Below are 18,605 nucleotides of genomic sequence, written 5' to 3'. Positions count from 1 at the left end.
GAAATATGTCAAAGTCTTAATCTCTGTAAATAACTAAATTTATAAAAATTCTCCATATTTGTGACCTTGGCACATTTGTGACCTTATCTCTTGGCAGTCACAGTTCTTCCTTTTCCTTAAGACTTTCAGCCACCTGTCACCTATAAATGTCAATAATAGCATTCCAGTGCAATGCATGTATAGTTAACTTCTGTTTTCTCATTCATATAATTGGCCAACCCAATTTTACTGTTTTTGCTCACTATAGTTCTTAGAATATTCTTGTCTGACACCTTTTTGTCTTTCTTGGGCCTTCCCAGGTACTGGTGATGAAAGTTTACAAATTGGGATGGGATAGGAACATTTTTGACTAATTCCTATTTGTGGTTCTCCCGTCTGTACATCTTCCAGTTGATTAGATAGTATCCCCTTTTCTTTAGTAATCCAAAGTTTCTTGCATATCAAACTTATCTCTTGATTCTAACTACATTGAAGGATGTTCTATTGTTTCACTGGGAATTGGGAAGAATATGTCTATTTGAGGTATAAATCCTGAATGATTAAGCATGTCTTCTAGTCCTGTCATTATCATAGTTCACAAATCAATAGATTCATATGCCAAGTTATGATTAATTGGCCTAAGCATATGTCATCTAAAGCATGTGATGACCTATGTCCTAGGAAATTGTACTAATGATAGTTCCATATCAGAATGGTGAATGTTCTCAAATTTACAAGATCATAGAATTATAGATTTAGGGCTGTGGGGAGCTTAGAGAAAATCTAATCTTAGCACATCATTTTATAAAAGCAAAAACTGAGTCCCAGAGAGGTTAAGTAATTTGCCCAAGGTTATATATGTAGTAAGTGGTGCAGGATTCAGGCCCTCTGTTACTAAACAGAGTACTCTTTCTGCTTTGCCACAAAGGATCCCGATCATTGGTTGAAAGAACTGGATATGTTTATCTTGAAGAAGAGAAGACTAGGAGGGCATGTGCTAGCTATGTTCAAGTATTTGTCACATAGAACAAGGAATAAACTTATTTTAATTGAATAGATGTTACAAAGAGAATTGATTTAAGTAAAAATTTATCCAAAAGTAGAATGCAGTACCTTATCTTCAGTCAAAAGCTGGATGACAGCTGATGAGATATATTATATGAGGAAATTCTTTTGTATATGTGGATTGGAGTAAATTCTACTGAAGTCCCTTCTAACTCTGAAATTCTGTGATTCTGATTCTTTGAAATATATGTGTCCTGGTTACTGGTCTCCCACCTTAGAGCGTTTGTTGTCAGTCCCATCTTGCCTTCAAGCCTAGATTCCCCCTACAGGTACTCTTCCCAGATCACCAAATCTGTCATTTATCAATTTCCTGAAATATCTGCCAGGTACATATATGGATATATATAAAGTCAAACAAAAATTTCTTAATAATAATAGCCACTTGCAAGGATGAGTTTTCAAGGGTAATATTAATCATATCATGCTTGGCAAATTATGCCATGGACAGAAACTAATGATATAAGCATGTGATATACCAGCATAAACACTGTTTAATATTTTGATTTGTATGTTCATTGGGAACTGAGTGATTGGTGTGCAGTAGCCAAACTTTTAACATTTTTTTGAAATTCTCTTCAAAACTTGGTGGGAGCCCTGTCCAGGAAATGTATCCACGATACTCAGGCTGGCAAACATTCTTTAGAATATATCCCCTTGTCTTTGGAGCATACAAGATGGCAGCTTGGGACATAGGATCCAGTTGTAAATGAGAAGATTTTTTATAAGCTACTTATAAATTAAAATAAGACATTGACCTAAACCTTTTTTTTTTACCTAACAGCTTTTAAGTGTTCTAAGCAATTCTTATCAAATAGGGAGATTTTCCCTACTTAGATTGTCCTTGGGTTTATCAAACATTTAGTTTTATAGTATGATTGTTACTGATTCTTGCCTATTCAGTCTGTTTCACTGATATACTTTTCTGTTTTTTAACCATTACTAAATAGTATCATAACACCAAAGATCTAGAACTGGAAAGGAAATTAGTGGTCATCTATTCTATCCTCATTCATTTTTGCAGTTGAGGAAACTGGTATAAGAAAGGTTAAGTGACTTGCCAAAGTTGCACAATTAAGTGGTAGGACTGAGACTTGAACTCAGGTTCTGCATCTTTGTGTTCAGAACTCTTTGTACTACACTATTCTTCCTCCCCAAGTGGTTCACTCATACATCTGAAAGAGATGTTATTAGATTTAGTAGCATTAGTTCTTGGCTACCAAAATCTGGGCCCTGCTGTTAGAACTAGCATAATTTAACTTTAAGATAATAAGAATATTGAGCAAGTATTTTGTTACATGATTTAGGGATCTCATAGGAGAATGCAGCTTTGTCTATTGAAGTGAACAATAAAATGATGTGGTGAATGAAAAACCTGAGAAACAAAATTTCTGGGTAATTAATATTTTATTAATTAGTCTAGCTAATAATCAGTAAATTGATGGTCAGTGGTTTCCTTGGTAACAAAAAACCAAGACATGAAAAGACTAGAACCCTTAATATACTTTTGGAAAAGGGGGTACCCCTGACAGGTAAAAATCAACCGTGATTGGTAAACAGTTAATTAAAATGTCATAAGCTCCTCCTGCTGAGAACAGGGCTTGATTATGAGACTCAGTCACCTCTAGCATTCTGGACTGAGGAATCCACCTCCACCCAGACCACTCTGGTCAGTCTTCTCCTTCATGAATTGGGTCACCCTAAACTTCAGCGGAGGGGTGCAAGGATGTGGGCTTAACCCTCAGGGAAAGAATTCACCTACATTAGATTCTGTTTGCACTTTAAACAGAAGTGAGATTTTCTAGTTAGATAGGGTCCTGCCCAAGATCCAAGAGCATGTACCCAAAGGATTAAGGCAATCTCCACTATCAGCCATGCCCTTCAGAGACTGGCTGACTGACCTACAGATAGTCCAGCCTGAATGAGGAAACAGGGTAAATGAAAACTTAATCCTAATTTTATAATTAGTTGTTAACATAATAGCAAAATAATAACTTCTCTCAATGGCCATCTTATAAAAATAAGAAGGTATGAGTCCCGGAAATGCTATTGAGGAAGCTTTCCCCTTCTTTCTTTATTCAGGTGAGATAATTGTATGTGTCAGGTTCATAACAATCTGTGAAAGGGCTCCCAGGAGAATAACGCAGATCAATTACTACTATAGCAGTCCCAACCTATAGCAATCACCCAGCTGCGCACCACATTTTAAGGAGGACATTGCTAAGCTGGAGAACATTCAGTATGGTAAGGACACATGATAAGGAACAGTTGAAAGACTAGAGGAAGTCTCAGAAGGGACATGATATCTATCTTCAAACATTGGAAGAGCTGTCTTGAAGTGCAGGCTTGTTCTGGTTAGCCCCAGTTGGCAAAATATAGGACCAAAGTAGGAAAGTTGGAAAGAGAGATTTAGGTTATATGTCAAGAAAAACATAACAATTGGAGAGAAATTTCCAAAAGCGTGCCACTCAGAAGGTGGCAATTTCTTCCTCACTGCAAGACTTCAGGCAGAGGCTGGATAATCATTTGTCAAATATACCATTGTGGGGGTTACTTTTGTATACAGATTGAACAAGATCCTTCCAGCCCTAAAATTCTATAATTCTGTGAAGTTTATTTATGTATAAAAACTTAGGGACCTGCCTCTCTCTTCTCCCTATTCTACTCCAATATTACCCTTAAATAAATGGATATAAGCAAAAATGAGTCATATACCTAGTGAGTTTCTGAACTGTTCTCATTCATTTAATATTCTCCTCACTGTGCTTACAGACTAACTGCAGTCTACACATTAATAAACTGTTTTCCTTTGGACATAATTTTCTTTTTTTTTAATGCTTTTTTAACTTCTGATTTACATCATTCGTTTCCACTAGATTTTGAGTTACAAATTTTCTCCCCGTTTTTCCCCTACCCACTCCCCCAAAATAGCAGTCCCACAGGATATCCCCTCCTCCAATCTGCTCTCTCCCATATTTTCTCCCATACCCCTTTCGACTTTTCCAGTGGGTCTCTATGCCTCAGTACCTGTATATCTTATTTCCCAATTACATATAAGATGGTATTAATAATAGTATATATATGTATAAATATATATACACACATATATACATATATTTGAATATTTGATTTTAAAACTTTCAATTCCAGATTCATTCCCTTCCTTCCTTGTCACCCAGCCTTACTGGGAAGATACGCAGTTCAGTATAGGTTGTACTGGACATAATTTTCATAATATTTAGTATATTTAACTGATTATTAGTGGCTATTAGACATACCAAGGAGCTGTTTAAAGGAAACCTTTTATAATTCACCTTGGGGATGAGAAAGTAAATTTAAGTATAATGTTACTTTGCTTCATATTTATATATCTATGCCATATGAGGAACTGTTGATGAAATTTTCTATTAATCTTTTAAATTCTATTTTATTTTTAGTCCCTTACTTGTTTCCTCCAATCTCCCTTTTCTCCCATCCTACCATTAACCCTAACTCCCTACACTGAGAAAGCAAGAAATTACAATTGGAATTAGCTTTGAAAAGAGATGATTGGAGACCAAAGAGAGGAAGATTTTAGTTCACTATAAGGAAGAATATTTTGATCATTGTGTTCTCTAGTTGAAGGATGGGCTGCCTTGAAAAGTAGTTTTTGCTTGAATTATTTGTTCCAGAACTAGTTGGATGAATACCTGTCAGAGATTCTGCAGAGAGGATTCTCTGATTCTAAGATTACATATATAATTATTTTAGATAAAAAGTATAGATACTTCAAATGATTCGTGATTTCATTTATTTTTCATTCACTTCAGCAAAATAAATTATAAATGCCTTCCCAACTCCCAGTTTCTTATTGCACGGTCATCATGAGTGTATGTAGTCAAAGCCATTCACTACCTAATTAACAATCAATCCTTTCTAGTAATTATCCTCTCCATATTTAGTTAGGTCAGTGAACAACAGATAAAGAATTCATATGTGGCTCATATTAAAAGGTAGAACATTTAGATTGATGACTAGATAGATAAAATTAAACACAGATATGATCTATATACATATGTATTCTATTCATATTTATCTGATTTGAGGGCTATGGTGTGAGATCAGTGTGCATTTAGTTGTGATGTTGAAGTTATATCTCTTGGCATCTAGTTTATACCCCTAATTTATGCAACTTTAAGAGAAATAGGATATTATTTTAACCAAGTAACTGTTGTGCCAAAAAACTGTTTACAGTTTAGAATAAAAATCAGTAAAATGCTTTATTTCATCCATATTTCTGAACAAAGGTAGGGGAAAGAATCAGTCGGCACATTGAGAAGAGAATTGGAGTCTTTGTACAGCAACTAGACTTTTGAATATGAGCCATTTCCCATAAATTCTTAGTGTATACAGAAAATGCATGTTCATGCTAGATTCACAACCTGTCCACCACTGATCTTGGGGATAGTTTGTTTTGTTTCACGTGAGAGGAAACAGACTCTAATTTCTTAGTCTGTGACTGGCCTTGAGGGCTGAAACAGGGCAGAATCTCCTTCTTTTGGTTGTCCTTGCAAAAGAATTGGGCTAAAAGGAAGGTAAGACATAGGAATTAAATGTCCATTTATACTGAAATGAAGGCTAAATCTAAAATCTTAACTCAATAAAGTAAGAGAATGAGCATTTATGCTCATAATGAGGGAGTCTATTATATACTTGGCACAGTACTAACACTTTACAAATATTATCTCATTTGATCCTCACAACAACCCTATAACATAGGTACTGTTATTATCCCAATTTTACACTGGAGGAAATTGAGGCAATAGATGTGATGTGACTTACCTGGTATCACACAGGTAGTGTTAGAAGCTAGATTTAAATATAGGTCTTCCAGCCTACATGCCCTACACTCTCTTCATTGCACCACCAGTTACCTTAGAGAGGGAGGCTAAAATGCTGTCCTCTCTCTGGCATGACATAAGTAATTAATTAACCAGTTAGGGATTCTAGTATATATCTTCGCCGCCAGTTGATACTACTCTCATACCACTGGCCCACTGGCTATACTAGGGAATATTCAGATGTGAGTGGGCTTCCACTCCACTCAAAAGAAGGTATACCCAACTCCACACAAAGAAACCACTTTTCTCTCTGACTTCTTCAAGAGTGGGCAACCTGACTAGCCTCAGTTTCTCTATAGATATAGATATATGACTCAGAACATGTTAACAAATAGGAAAATTTTTCAACTTAGCTCTGAGTTCTCTCCCTACTTAGAGAAGCCTCCAGAAGCCAATTTACTTAATTTATAAGACTTAGATTATTTGCTTTTTATGGGAATGTGATATATTGAAAGATAAGGTAGTTGTAAATAATCCATAGACTCTCATCATCCTGTCCTTTAACCTCACTGGGGAAAGAATTAAGGAAGGACTTTAAGGTTCAAAACTCAGAAGCACTTGAAAGAAATGGGTAAACTGACAGGGGTTGGCACCATATCTCATGTGTTTCACAGTGGCTGGGTATTTTCATGGCACCTACCAGTTCCTTCAGTTTCCCTCTGTCCTGGGTCTTGGCAGTGCCTATTCTTGCCCTGCTAGTCCCCCAGTGCCTCAGAGCCCCAGCTTCAGATATCTGCCCTGTTGGTCTCTCAGTCTTTCAGGAACTTCTCTGCCTCTGCTATAGGGAAGGAATGAAGAATACCAGTAGACTGGATGTCTCCCATGGGACTGCTTTAATCTTTCTTTGGACTCACCCATGAGGATTGGTATAAACCTAACTGCATGTGTGTCTGGGGGGAGACCCTCTTCTGACTTTGTCCATCTAGCTGAATGAAAAGTGCACAGATCTCTATGAGACTTAGAGGGGCCAGGAAGGGGTCCAAGCTGCCCATTGACATATGGTTTTTAGAAGAACTTTGGAAATAATCACAAAGGATACTGTACTCAAAAACTCTTTTGTGTCTGCAGGACAAATGTACATGTCCTGGTTGTAACTGAGCTTGCAGAGGGGAGGATTTTGTGATGGGCTGATTGGTCAGTGCAGAGGGAGGTCTTCGAGGCACCCTAACCTCAACAAGGAAGGTTGAACAAAGGAAATCTTGAAGATTGACAAGACTGTACCTTTATGTCTTGCCAACTGCTGCCTGGGTGGGCGAAGCCTTTCAGGAGTAGATGTGGAGACCTGCAAATCCTCAGATAATGCTTTTTTTCCCTCTCTGAAATCATGCAATAGTACCCTGGCAGCAGGGAGGCCTGACTGGGTAGAAGATGTGTCAAACTTGGTGCATGGGGGCTAATCCACTGGAGGAGCAGAACAGCTACAAGGGACCATGCAGAGCAATCCAGCTAAGCAGCAAAGCAGCAGCAGGATCTATAGAAAAGCAGTTCAGCTGCGCAGCAGCCTGGCTTAGAAGCAGAGCCGCTGTTCAGTATATACACACACACATGCATGCATGCACACACATATATAATCTCCCTACCCTTGGGTGAATTATGTGAGGAGCAGCCGCAAAGAAATGACAGCAAGTCATTTCTGTAACAGCTCAAGTTCCAGAGTTCTAAGCAGTCTTGCGCTTTGACCTGTCCCTTGTTCCTGTGATGCCCACTTGTTTCCAAACATACTATGTGCATTTGTGGGGGAATGTGCCCCAGATATATTTCTGTGTGTATGTGTGTGTGTGTGTGTGTGTGTGTGTATGTATGCATTGGTGGAATGGATTAGGTAATCATTGTTCTTGTTTGTCTGAAATTCCTTTTTTTTAAAGAGTTAATTGATAAGAGTCATTTCCCAGTTGATGAATTGTCAAAGGATATGAACAGGCAGTTTTCAGAAATAGTCAAAGCTATCAAAAGTCATATGAAAAAATGCTCCAAATCACTCATAACTAGAGAAATACAAATGAAAACTACACTGAGGTGCCACCTCACACCCATCAGATTGGCTAACATGACAGAAAAGCAAAATCACAAATACTGAAGAGAATGTGGAACTGTTGGTGCAATTGTGAAACAATCTAACCCTTTTGTAGAATAATTTTAAACTATGCCCAAAGGGCACAGCATACAACTATGCATACTCTTTGATGCAGCAATACTGCTACTGGGCCTTGTTAGCTGAGAACAAAACCCCAAACTAAATAATTTAGACATAAATTTATTGTCATTTAGCAGAGGGGAGGGCTGAAAAAATTGTGACCCATACCCCACCGAATATCTGTAAGTTATATACTATACAAGATTTAAACAAATGAAAAAAGCTAGCGCAGAGGCAGTTTCCAGATAAGGCACATTTGGTTGCTTAATATGGGTGGTAGGAAATAAAACTCCTTAACATTTATCTTTGAATATGACTGGTCAACATAATGTAGATCCTGAGGAAAGCATTAAATAAATAAATCTGACTGCTAAGTAATAGGCCTTGTTTCTCAGCCACACAGGGCTAGGTTCAAACAGTGCAACAAAGTTTTCTCAGTTTCCTCTGCTTTGGACTTAAAGCCCAATATTCATAAACTAGGAAAAACACAATTATAGAAGCAGATAGCTAGGTTAAGGTTTGAAATAACCTGAATCAGTGGAGGCATATCCTTCACTGCTCATCTTATCAAGAGCTTGATAGAATTCCTTTAAGGAGTAATAGGGACCAGATTGGTAGCAAGGAAGTCAGAGGGATAAAATTGGGTGAGCATCAGGGCTGTAAATGAGGGGATTTAGACTTGTACCAGGTTCACTATACAATACAAGGAGATTTTCCTAGACATTGAAAGACCACATAAGGCTACAAATGTCACAAAAAGTTAAAAATTCCTTCAGTGTCATAAAAGTTGAACAAATATATCCTTAAGGAAACAAAGTCAAGTTACAGATTAAGATACATTTAATCAGTTTAATTCATCTTGGATCTTAGCTATTCCATGTAGCCATCTTGGAAATATTTTCCTTGGGAATTCTGGAATAGGCCTTATTCTCAAGGCAGTTATGGAGAAATGTTCCTCCTAAATTTGTTTTTCCAATAAATAATTCATGTGGTGAAAGCTAGTTTCAAACCTCACAAAATTAATCTTAGACTTGTCCTGTTGCCATTGTTCTTAATAGAAACATCTAAAGCTAAATGTGTGTGTATTTGCATTCTTAGAAAAAACAACCTGACCTTTTTCCTTTTTTCTCGGAATGAAGTATATAACTATTATAATGCAAAACTTTTACATCTTTATTGCATCACATTTTTGACATATTGTCATATCATGAGGATACATATTATCCTCAAATCATCCAGAAAGGATGAGATAATTTAAGAATATAATTTTATGTGAATATATAACTGTTGGTAACCACAAATCCAGAGTAGAAAAACTAAAAGCAGTGACTTCTTTCATAGTTGCATCCCATTATAGTGACTCAGAGTTATTTAATATTTCAACAATAGGGTTCATTTCATATATACATATATATACATATATATGTATATATCACACTCACACACATATGTATATAAACTCTCCAATCCATCTGCCCTTGTTAGATAAATTTGCTATGGAAGAAAAAAGGAGGGACATGCTTATAACATTATCAAGATTGTCCCTTCCAGGGCATATGCTAACCTGACATAAGCATACCAGGATTGAGCTTCCTTAAAACTATCAGATTCCACTTAAGAGTCAGAGTTATCATTTATTTTAGAATAACCATTTATATTTCAAAGTTCCACATTATTCATAGGGTGCCCTAGCCAGGCTCAGAATTAACTAGGAGGGAAAATTTTCCTGTTTAGAAAGGAAATAATGCAATAGAGAAATTGAACCAGGAGAATCCTACTATCACTTTGTGAGGCTGTCCTTTCAACTTTTCCAGGCACAGGCATCCACCTGTAATTCCCATCTGGAAGTTCAGGAGCTATATAGTAGGAGTATAACTGCTCATTCTGAGGGAGTGTGAAAAAACCCTTCCTTTAGGGAAACCCCAACCTACTATCATTGGCGTGAGTTGGAAGGAGTATAGATATTTAATAAAGAGTACTAGGGTGGTAACCTGGCTGTTACCTGTCTGTCTCTCTGTCTGTCTGTCTATCCATCCATCCATCCACCTACCTATCTGTATATTTTTTTACATAGTATTTTAAGATTTAAATAATACTGTTAATGTTATTTCATTTGTTTTATTCTCACAACCACCATGTGAAGGAGATGCAATTGTTATCCCCATTTTACAGATAAGAAAACTAAGGCTTAGAGAAGTTAAATACCATGAGAATGTTTCTGAAGCTAGGTTTGAACTCAGGTTTTCCTAATTCCAAATTAAGCATTTTCACCTCTTATGCCATGTAGTTATCTTGGGATTTACATCTGAAGATACACACACACACACACACACACACACTCACACACTCTCTGAGATTGACCAAGTTAAGTTCAGAAAAGTCACTATCAGAAAGCTGAAATTAATTTGGACATAGCAGTTATGGAGACAGATCATATATTAAGTTTGAAGATGTCAGCAGAGAGAACATGCACTCATGTTGATTAAATAATGGATCTTTTAAGGTATAAATATAATTTATAAGTAAAAATTTCAAAACATTATTTGACCACATTTCACTTTTTGTCTCAATAACAATATTGACTTCTTAAGTTTGCAATACAGTATGATACCAGTCATAATTTTAAGAACCTTGTTAAGTACACAGTTTTACATAGTTTAATTTTTCAATTAATAAGTATATTATTTTCTCTTCCTCTCTCTTCCTTTTGCCCATTTTAAAAGAAAATAAGTATAGTACTCTTGTAACAAATATGCAGTGTCAAGCAAAATAAATTTCTTCACTGGTCATGATCTATCCTCTGGAATCATGGTTCATTGCCACATTGAGCAATGTTAGTTCTTTCAAAGTTGTATTTACATTGTTGTTGTTGTTGTTGTTACTGAATAAATTGTTCCTGTGACACAAACAAAACAGAAGCAATTTATTCTGTAACAATAATAGAACAGAATGGCTGGACCAGTTCATGGCTCCACCAACCATGTGTTACTGTGCCTTTTTTCTTTAAGTCTTAGCAATATTCATCATTTTCCTTTCCTATGAACTTTGATAATCTGAGTGTGAAGTGTAACCTCAGAGTTATTTTCATTTCCATTTCTCTAATTATTAGTGATTTTTTCCATAGGACTTTTGAGACTTTACGTATCTTCCTTTTAAAAATAACTGCCTATTTATATGCCTTGATCCATTTGTATCATTTTAATAGTATAGTATACTAATAATATAGTATATATATATATATATATAGTGTGTGTTTATATATATGTATACATATACATATATATGCAATAGTATAATTTTAACACAAATTTGACTTTCAGGGAATACAGATTGAGACACTTCTTAATACCTGTTTTTATGTGCATGTGACACACAGGTTTTATATCAAATTTAATTCAAAACTAAATGTATTTTTATGAATGTTAGGAGGTAATGTTAACTGCAAAACTTGAACAATGGACTCAGAAGCAGTAGTGATGGAAATTCCATGTTCAAAACTGAGGAAAAAGGCAAGGTTTCTACTGGTTCTTTTTTGCTCAATCTGAGAAGGCTTTCTGAAGGAAGTAGAATTGTAAATGTAAGTGACAGGAGGGCTGTTCTAATAGCAGGTGGTCCTACCAGGTCACTACAATGACATTGATTCTTTCTTCCTTTGCAGGTTTATTTAGTGCTTGCCTGGACTAAAACTCCTCATGGTTAGAAAACTTGTTCCCACTTCCCATTAATACTTCTTCCCCTGTTATATTTTCACAGCTCAATGTGGGGGAACTGTTGAGGAGATGGAAGGGGTTATCCTGAGCCCTGGATTTCCAGGAAACTACCCGAGCAACATGGATTGCTCTTGGAGGATAACATTACCTGTGGGCTTTGGTAAGTCTTATGGCCACAAGGAGACTGTGTCTCTTATTTTAAGAACCCTGGAAAAGGTACCAAGAATTCTGGTTTCAAGTCCCAGCTTTGCATATGTCATTCTGTGACTTTGGGCAAGTCTCTTAAGCATGTTTGCTTATCTGTTAAGTGGGAGAATAATCGTTGCTCCATCTGCCTCATGAAAAATTGTTGTCAGGGTAAAATGAAAGTTATAGATAGGAATGTGTTTTGAAAAACATTGAAATTTTTTAAGAAATCCAGGTACTGATTGAGAAATGACCTAAAATCAAGAAACTTAGAATCTAAAATAATACAGAGATATATCTTTAAAATAGGATTTATCCATTTGAGATGAGCCTTAAGTTGTGATGGTATATTATTCAGTATCATCCTATATGGAAAGATCCAGTGCTTGGGCAATGTGTAGAACTGTTTTCATTCACCAAGAAAGGGTCAGAGTTGCTAACTAGATGTATTTCTTTAGCCAATGGAAGGAAAACAGACAATTTACAACATGTGCCAAAGCTGAGAGGTGTCTCACTTTGATGGCTAAAGCTATTTTAAAAGGTGCTAGGGGCAGAAATAAGGTACAGTGAAGAGTTTTCTCTTCCAAACTGAATTCAGTAACTGTTAATTACAGGCTTATTGAAGAGAGTTGGTCTTTGCATGAGGAGAAGTAGAATAGTTTAGAGAAGACATGACTCCAGCTCTTAGGGAACTTGTAGTTTAGTAATGGGTTCCAGGCAGTATATTAGAACCTTTCTGTGAATTAGGTAATTCCTTCTGGTTTAGGAACTTCAGTAAAGCCAACCAAAATCCCTAGGCAGAAAATTAAGGGCTTGAGGGAACAAGAATCAAATCAAGAAAAATAACAAAATCCAAATTTTGGTAGCTGCCTTATTATTTAACAAGTCTTTAATGGTCGCTTAGTATTTTTTCATCCTTGTGCTAAATGTTGTGGGAAACATGGGAAGAAGAGTCTCCCTAGAAAGAGTAATATCAATCAATCAACAAACCTTAAACACTAAAAGTCAGAAAAGTCCCTGCTCTCAAGGAAGTTGCATTCTAATGTGGGAGACAACATACTTAATATATGTGAAACAGAAAATACAAGGTGATATGTAATAAATGCACAGGTAGTACTTGCTATAGGAGGTCAAAAGAGAGCAAGGCTCTGTGAGATGGTATAGAATTCATGTGAGCTTGGTTAGGGCGGAAGAGAGAGGCTAAATTTTTAATTTTAAAATTTTAAATTGGAGAATGGTTTGAACAAAGATATGGAGATAGGAAAAAGCAGGTGTGGTTTTGAGGAAACCAACTTGATTGTTTCTTGTAATACATGGGACCTTGAACAGTCTGTAAAAACAAAAGAAATTGTAGACTCTAAATTTCAAAAAGTTGACTTGTCACTCCCATCACACTTGACTGCTGCCAGAGGCTGAGTGCCTTATAACTGTTTCATACTTCACCCTCAGAAGACAGGAGATATGGGAAGATGGTGAATGAGAGATGGCTCCAACCCCTATTATCATCCCAGGAAAGAGAATATTATCAAATCAGTTTACTCTTAATTATCCATCTTCTTGGAGTGACTTTATAGCAAAAATTATCCCAAATCTGCTTTTGTTTGGTCTCAGAATTCTGTTTCTATATCCATACATATACATATTCACCAGTGTGATATTAAATTTATCTAGTTATGACTACCCTCCAGGGCTAATATAGAAATGAGTTTACATTCGCTGTATATGGACACCAGTTGAAGAATAAGGTAGATTATTTTGGGTGCTTGGGTAAAATGGAGAGGTGACTCCTAGGTTCAAAATTTTGCCATAGTACTCCACCATTTGAGAGAGGGCTACACTTCAGCCCCTCACCCTGATGTTAGAATACAGAAAGCTACATTTAGAATGGCCTAGATGGGGTGTAAATGAATCAGATTGTTTAGATAATCTCTTGGTTCCTTCTAAAAAATCTCCAGAGAGTTCTCAACATTATCACATCTCTTTTGACCTTCCTTCCTGCTCAGGGTCTGGGTCATACTGAACAAATTTAAATATGCTATTAATTTAAATATACTATAAATTAAATAAGCTCTTTATTGCAAAGTATGACCTTATTTTTCAATGTTTCTTATATGGGAATGATTTTAAAAAGAAAGTAAAATCCAAAAACCCTGTAAAAATTCAAATAGGAAATACTTCAACTTCTTTTACTCCCCATGCTTCTAGCTTAGAAGGTAAATGCTACTCAAGACAGGAATCTGGATATTCCAAGCTCAGAAATCCCCTATGAAGCTCATATCCTCTGTGACTATAAACACTAACATTACTGCCTTGAACCCTCAAAACAATAATTGCCAACATAGAGAGAGAACTAAGAGCTTCACAAAGTGCTTTATACGAATCCTGTTATTTGATTTTCCCCAAAGCCCCATGAGACACAAATACATAAGTGTTACTACTTTTATTGTAGAAATGAGAAAATTGGTGAGAAGTTAAATGACTTACCTATGGGCATAAAACTAGTCGTTGTTGGAGGCTAGATTGGAATTCAGGTATCTATTGACTCCAAATCCAGCACTGTTTCTGCTCTACTATCATGACTCTCTCAGAGCTGTAGGAAGAATCCTGTTCCGTTGCTTCTTCTCCCTGTTGCCAGTGCTTATGCCTTTACTTCATTGTTGTTGTTCAGGTGTTTCAGTCATGTCCTACTCTTTGTGACCCTATTTAGGGTTTTCTTGTCAGAGATGCTGGAGTGGTTCGCCATTTCCTTCTCCAGCTCATTTTACAGATGAGGAAACAAGGTTTCCTCAAGACAGAGTTAAATGACTTACCCAGGGTCACCAGATAGTAAGTGTCTGAGGCCAGATTTGAACTCACAAAGATGAGGCTTCCTGACTCCAAGGCCAGCAGTCTATCTGTGTCACCTAGCTGCTCCCAACTTGTTCTGAACTCATCCAGCAACAGAAGGAAAAAGATTTTCACCAGCAATTCAGAGAAATGGGGAACAAATATCAAATATTTAATTTAGAATACAAAATACTGGATTTGTAGAGCCCAGGATTTTTATCCTTCAGTCTTCTTATTCTAAACTTACTAGAGCCATGTTTTTGCTTCCTGGGCTAAAATAGCTGCTGCCATATAGAAGTGACATCTTGCCCCTAGAAGTGAGGTCTTCATGCAGCCACCCTGCTAATTAGTCCCCACACATTTCCACATTTCCATAAAGCCTCATGCTGCTACTGGCTTCTCTCATCAAATTGCAGAGTCAGAGCTTCTATCAGCCATGATATTGCTCCTTTAATAAGAATCTGCTTGAGTCAACCAGACAGTCCACCCACTTCTTCAGAGCAACTGATAGCACGATCCCATCTACCACAGGGAATATTACATATTTACATTACAATTTTGCTCACATCAGTTCCTTCTTTTCTGTTCCTATTGCCACCACTTTAGTTCAGGCCCTTATCACCTGTCACTTGAACTATTGCAATAGCCTCCTAATTAGTCTACCTCTATTAAATTTCTACCTTCCATAATCCAAACCTTACATAACTGCCAAAATTATCATAAGAGTTTACAGATTTTGACCTTTTTGTAATAGGATAAAATATAGATTCCTTAGCCTGTCATTTAAGGTCCTCCACCGTTTGATTCTTCAATACTTAACTAGTTTTTGCCCTAACTATTCTCCATTAATTCACTCTGTGTTCCATCAAAACTAGACCATGGTTTCCCATTGTCATTCTGTATTCTCCTACCACTTCATTCAGACAAGCCACCCCCTTTGCCTAGAACACACTCTATCCTTATTTCTACCTGTTAAAGTTCTTTTTCTTTAAGGTCCACTTTAAGGGCTATTTCCCCCCAAAATAATATGAAATGGATCTCTCCTAAATATGTTCATAGCACTTTGCCCATACCTGTCCTCTGGACTTATGTCTATCTTGTACAATAGTTACTTTTGTATTCCTCTTCCCTCCTTTGTGTCCCCACCTAGATTTTAAGATTGTCAAGAGTAGAGCCAGTGTTAAAACTGTTGTTATATCTCAAGCACAAAGCAAAGAACTGTATACATAGTATGCGCCTAATAAACATTTGGCATTACAAGAATAGCAGTTTAGTCAAATCCATATATTATACCCCCAATTATAAGAGAAAAGAAATTTCTTCCAAATCCAAGCCATTGAGGAAAAGTTGTTTAAGGATATTTTTATTTGAAGCTGTTAACTGTATTAAAATATACTGAGTAAAATTCCCATGTATATGTATATATGCATGCGTGTGTAATATGAGGAAGCTCTTAAAACAACCTTTCAGTGACTTACCGTATGATCATACCACTAGTAAATGTCTGAGGCAGGATTTGAATTTAGGTCTCTTGATTTCAAGTCCAGTATTCTGATATTCTATCCATTATATTGTCCAACTTGACTTTATCCATGTGGATTTCTTTCAGTAGTACACACTATTTTGTATAGGACTATATTGTGAAGGGTCTCACCATCAAAAAAGATGATACACCGTCTTGCTAATTATCATGAACTTAAATTAAAGGAACAGGGGAAGATGAATATTTAAAACAAAGAAACAAAAAACTAAACTTGTACAAAAGAATCCCAACAAGGACAACCAAAAAAAAATTCTCCTCTCATCCTGGAAAAACTAGGATGAGAAGTAGGAAGAACTAGAAAGAACCACAGAACCAGGGATCTGTAGCAAGAGCTTTCAGCTAATGCTAAGGTCTTTTGTTTGGGGGCGGTTGTGCTTGATTGTGCACAGACATAGATATTAATCACTTATTGTAACATAAATAGAAGTCCATTTCAGCAAGTCCTATGTTGGAGGCAGATATAGCATTAGAAACTATAGTCACACAGGATTTCATTGAGGACACTTTTTGGCTGTTCTTTTAATATTTTATTCAAACAATATGACTCACTGTGTGTTTAGATGAAGCAGTAGGCAGCTGGTCGGCTTGCTGGCAGTTGTACCACTAGATGGCAGTCAGACTTGTCTTTCCCCTGATCAATGGCATTTAAATTGTTTTAGGAGCAGGCTACATGGAACAAGTGAACCGCATGCTCCTATCCACAGAGCTGTCTAGTTCTAGCTATTATAGATAATTTATTTATTAAATCAAGGATTTGACTGTGGTAGACAATGCAGGAGGATACATAGATAATTAAGGCATCACATCTTATCCTCTAGATATGCACAAATCATTATAACATAAAATAAAATGTGGCAAGTGTACGAAAGAGGTACAGTTAAGGTTCTGTGAGAGTTGTGAGGAGGGAGAAATCACTGACTGCTATTGATATCTGGGAAGGTTTCCTGGAGGAGGCTGCATTTGAACTGGATCTTAAAGGTCAGGTAACATTTAAACATGCAGAGATGGAAAAGGAGAGTAGTCTATGGAGTTATGTAAATAAGGGTAGAAAGTTATAGGACAAGGTTTTAGTGAACTTGACTCATGGCTAGTCCAGCTTTGCAGGAGCATAGCATATGTGAAATGGAATAGTGATATATAAAGCTAGAGAAACTTGAATACCATTCTAAGGAGTCTGAACTTAATTTGGAGCCTTGTGGCCAATGGCTTATGGACATGTTATATAAGAACAAAGAGAATATTGAAATTCTGTCACCTCTTAAACAAGCAAACATGCCATTCACAAAGCATGTGTTTTGTGTCTAACTTTAAAGGCAGATAGATATGACAATCACAGTAATGTGAAAAAAATGGCTCAAATAGGAACACTTAAAGCTCTTATACACTTTGCAATTTAAGTTATCTAATGTTCATCAGAATAGATGACTACAATAAAATGTACAATCTCATCTTCTATGTGTCTGATCTTTCTGAGTACCCTTGGACTCTGTCACTCTTTGCATCTGTTCTTCCCAGGCTTGCCCTTAAGGAAATCTTTAGGTCTGTCACTCTGGGAATTGTTCTTGCAGCAACAGTATCAGTTTTTGCAATCAGGCTGCCCTCATCTAATCTGGGAGATGAAAAGCAGTTTATTCCTGGCTGACCTTTCAAGTTCCCTGACACAGGTAAACTGTACTTTCTACTCTGTAAATAGGACTGTCCACATGCTTGCTTGGGAGTAGAGAAGCATAACTCATAGACTTAGAAAATTCAAGTTACCAGAACACTAAGAGAGGGAATGCAGGGCAATAGAAAGAACGCTGGGACTTATTGCCAAGAACTAAGACCTTTGCAAACTGGAGACAGGCTACCTAGTTCCCCAATACCAGCTCCAGCAAAATCTTGAAATTCCCATTAGATGAAATAATGATCAGGGAATACATTGAGAAACTACAATAAATAAAATCTTCCACCCTCAAAAAAGTCAAACAGAAGCTTACTGATAATAGGAAAGGGGTCCCTTATGCAATGAGAATGCTAGAGCAGCTGGAGACTGGATGCATGTAGTCTGCCAAGCTCTATATCCAGAAACAGTAGGAGTGAAAGGCTTCCCGGTGAAAGCCTCAGGGTGAGGACCTTGAAAGTCCTGGGGAAAAGCAGCAGGAAGCAACTATCATGGGTACTGATCAGTGATACAGAGCAAGACAGCCCAGAGGCTCTGAAGTCTCTTAACACTGTGTCCTGAGATGCCAGAGAGAGCCCTGGAGATGTAGTACTCTACACCTCATGGATCGAGAGGGGCTTAA

General features: G+C 36.9%; 2 protein-coding genes across 2 annotated transcripts in view; both read left to right on the top strand.

Moving 5' to 3' along the window:
- LOC138146178 (NACHT, LRR and PYD domains-containing protein 10-like) overlaps positions 1 to 18,605 on the top strand; it is a 294,893-nt gene that overhangs the window by 76,551 nt on the left and 199,737 nt on the right. The gene's annotated exons all lie outside the window — the stretch shown is intronic.
- CSMD2 (CUB and Sushi multiple domains 2) overlaps positions 1 to 18,605 on the top strand; it is a 1,071,431-nt gene that overhangs the window by 900,724 nt on the left and 152,102 nt on the right. The window contains exon 40 of the mRNA XM_069067881.1: positions 11,809 to 11,925. Within this exon, the coding sequence (XP_068923982.1) occupies positions 11,809 to 11,925 (117 nt within the window). The remainder of the gene's footprint in view (positions 1 to 11,808; positions 11,926 to 18,605) is intronic.

This window comes from Petaurus breviceps, unplaced genomic scaffold (assembly GCF_028583685.1).
Source record: "Petaurus breviceps papuanus isolate PSGF00001 unplaced genomic scaffold, PetGlider_PUasm1.0 90760, whole genome shotgun sequence".
Classification (NCBI taxonomy): domain Eukaryota; kingdom Metazoa; phylum Chordata; class Mammalia; order Diprotodontia; family Petauridae; genus Petaurus; species Petaurus breviceps.
This window is presented reverse-complemented; position numbering and strand designations above follow the sequence as displayed.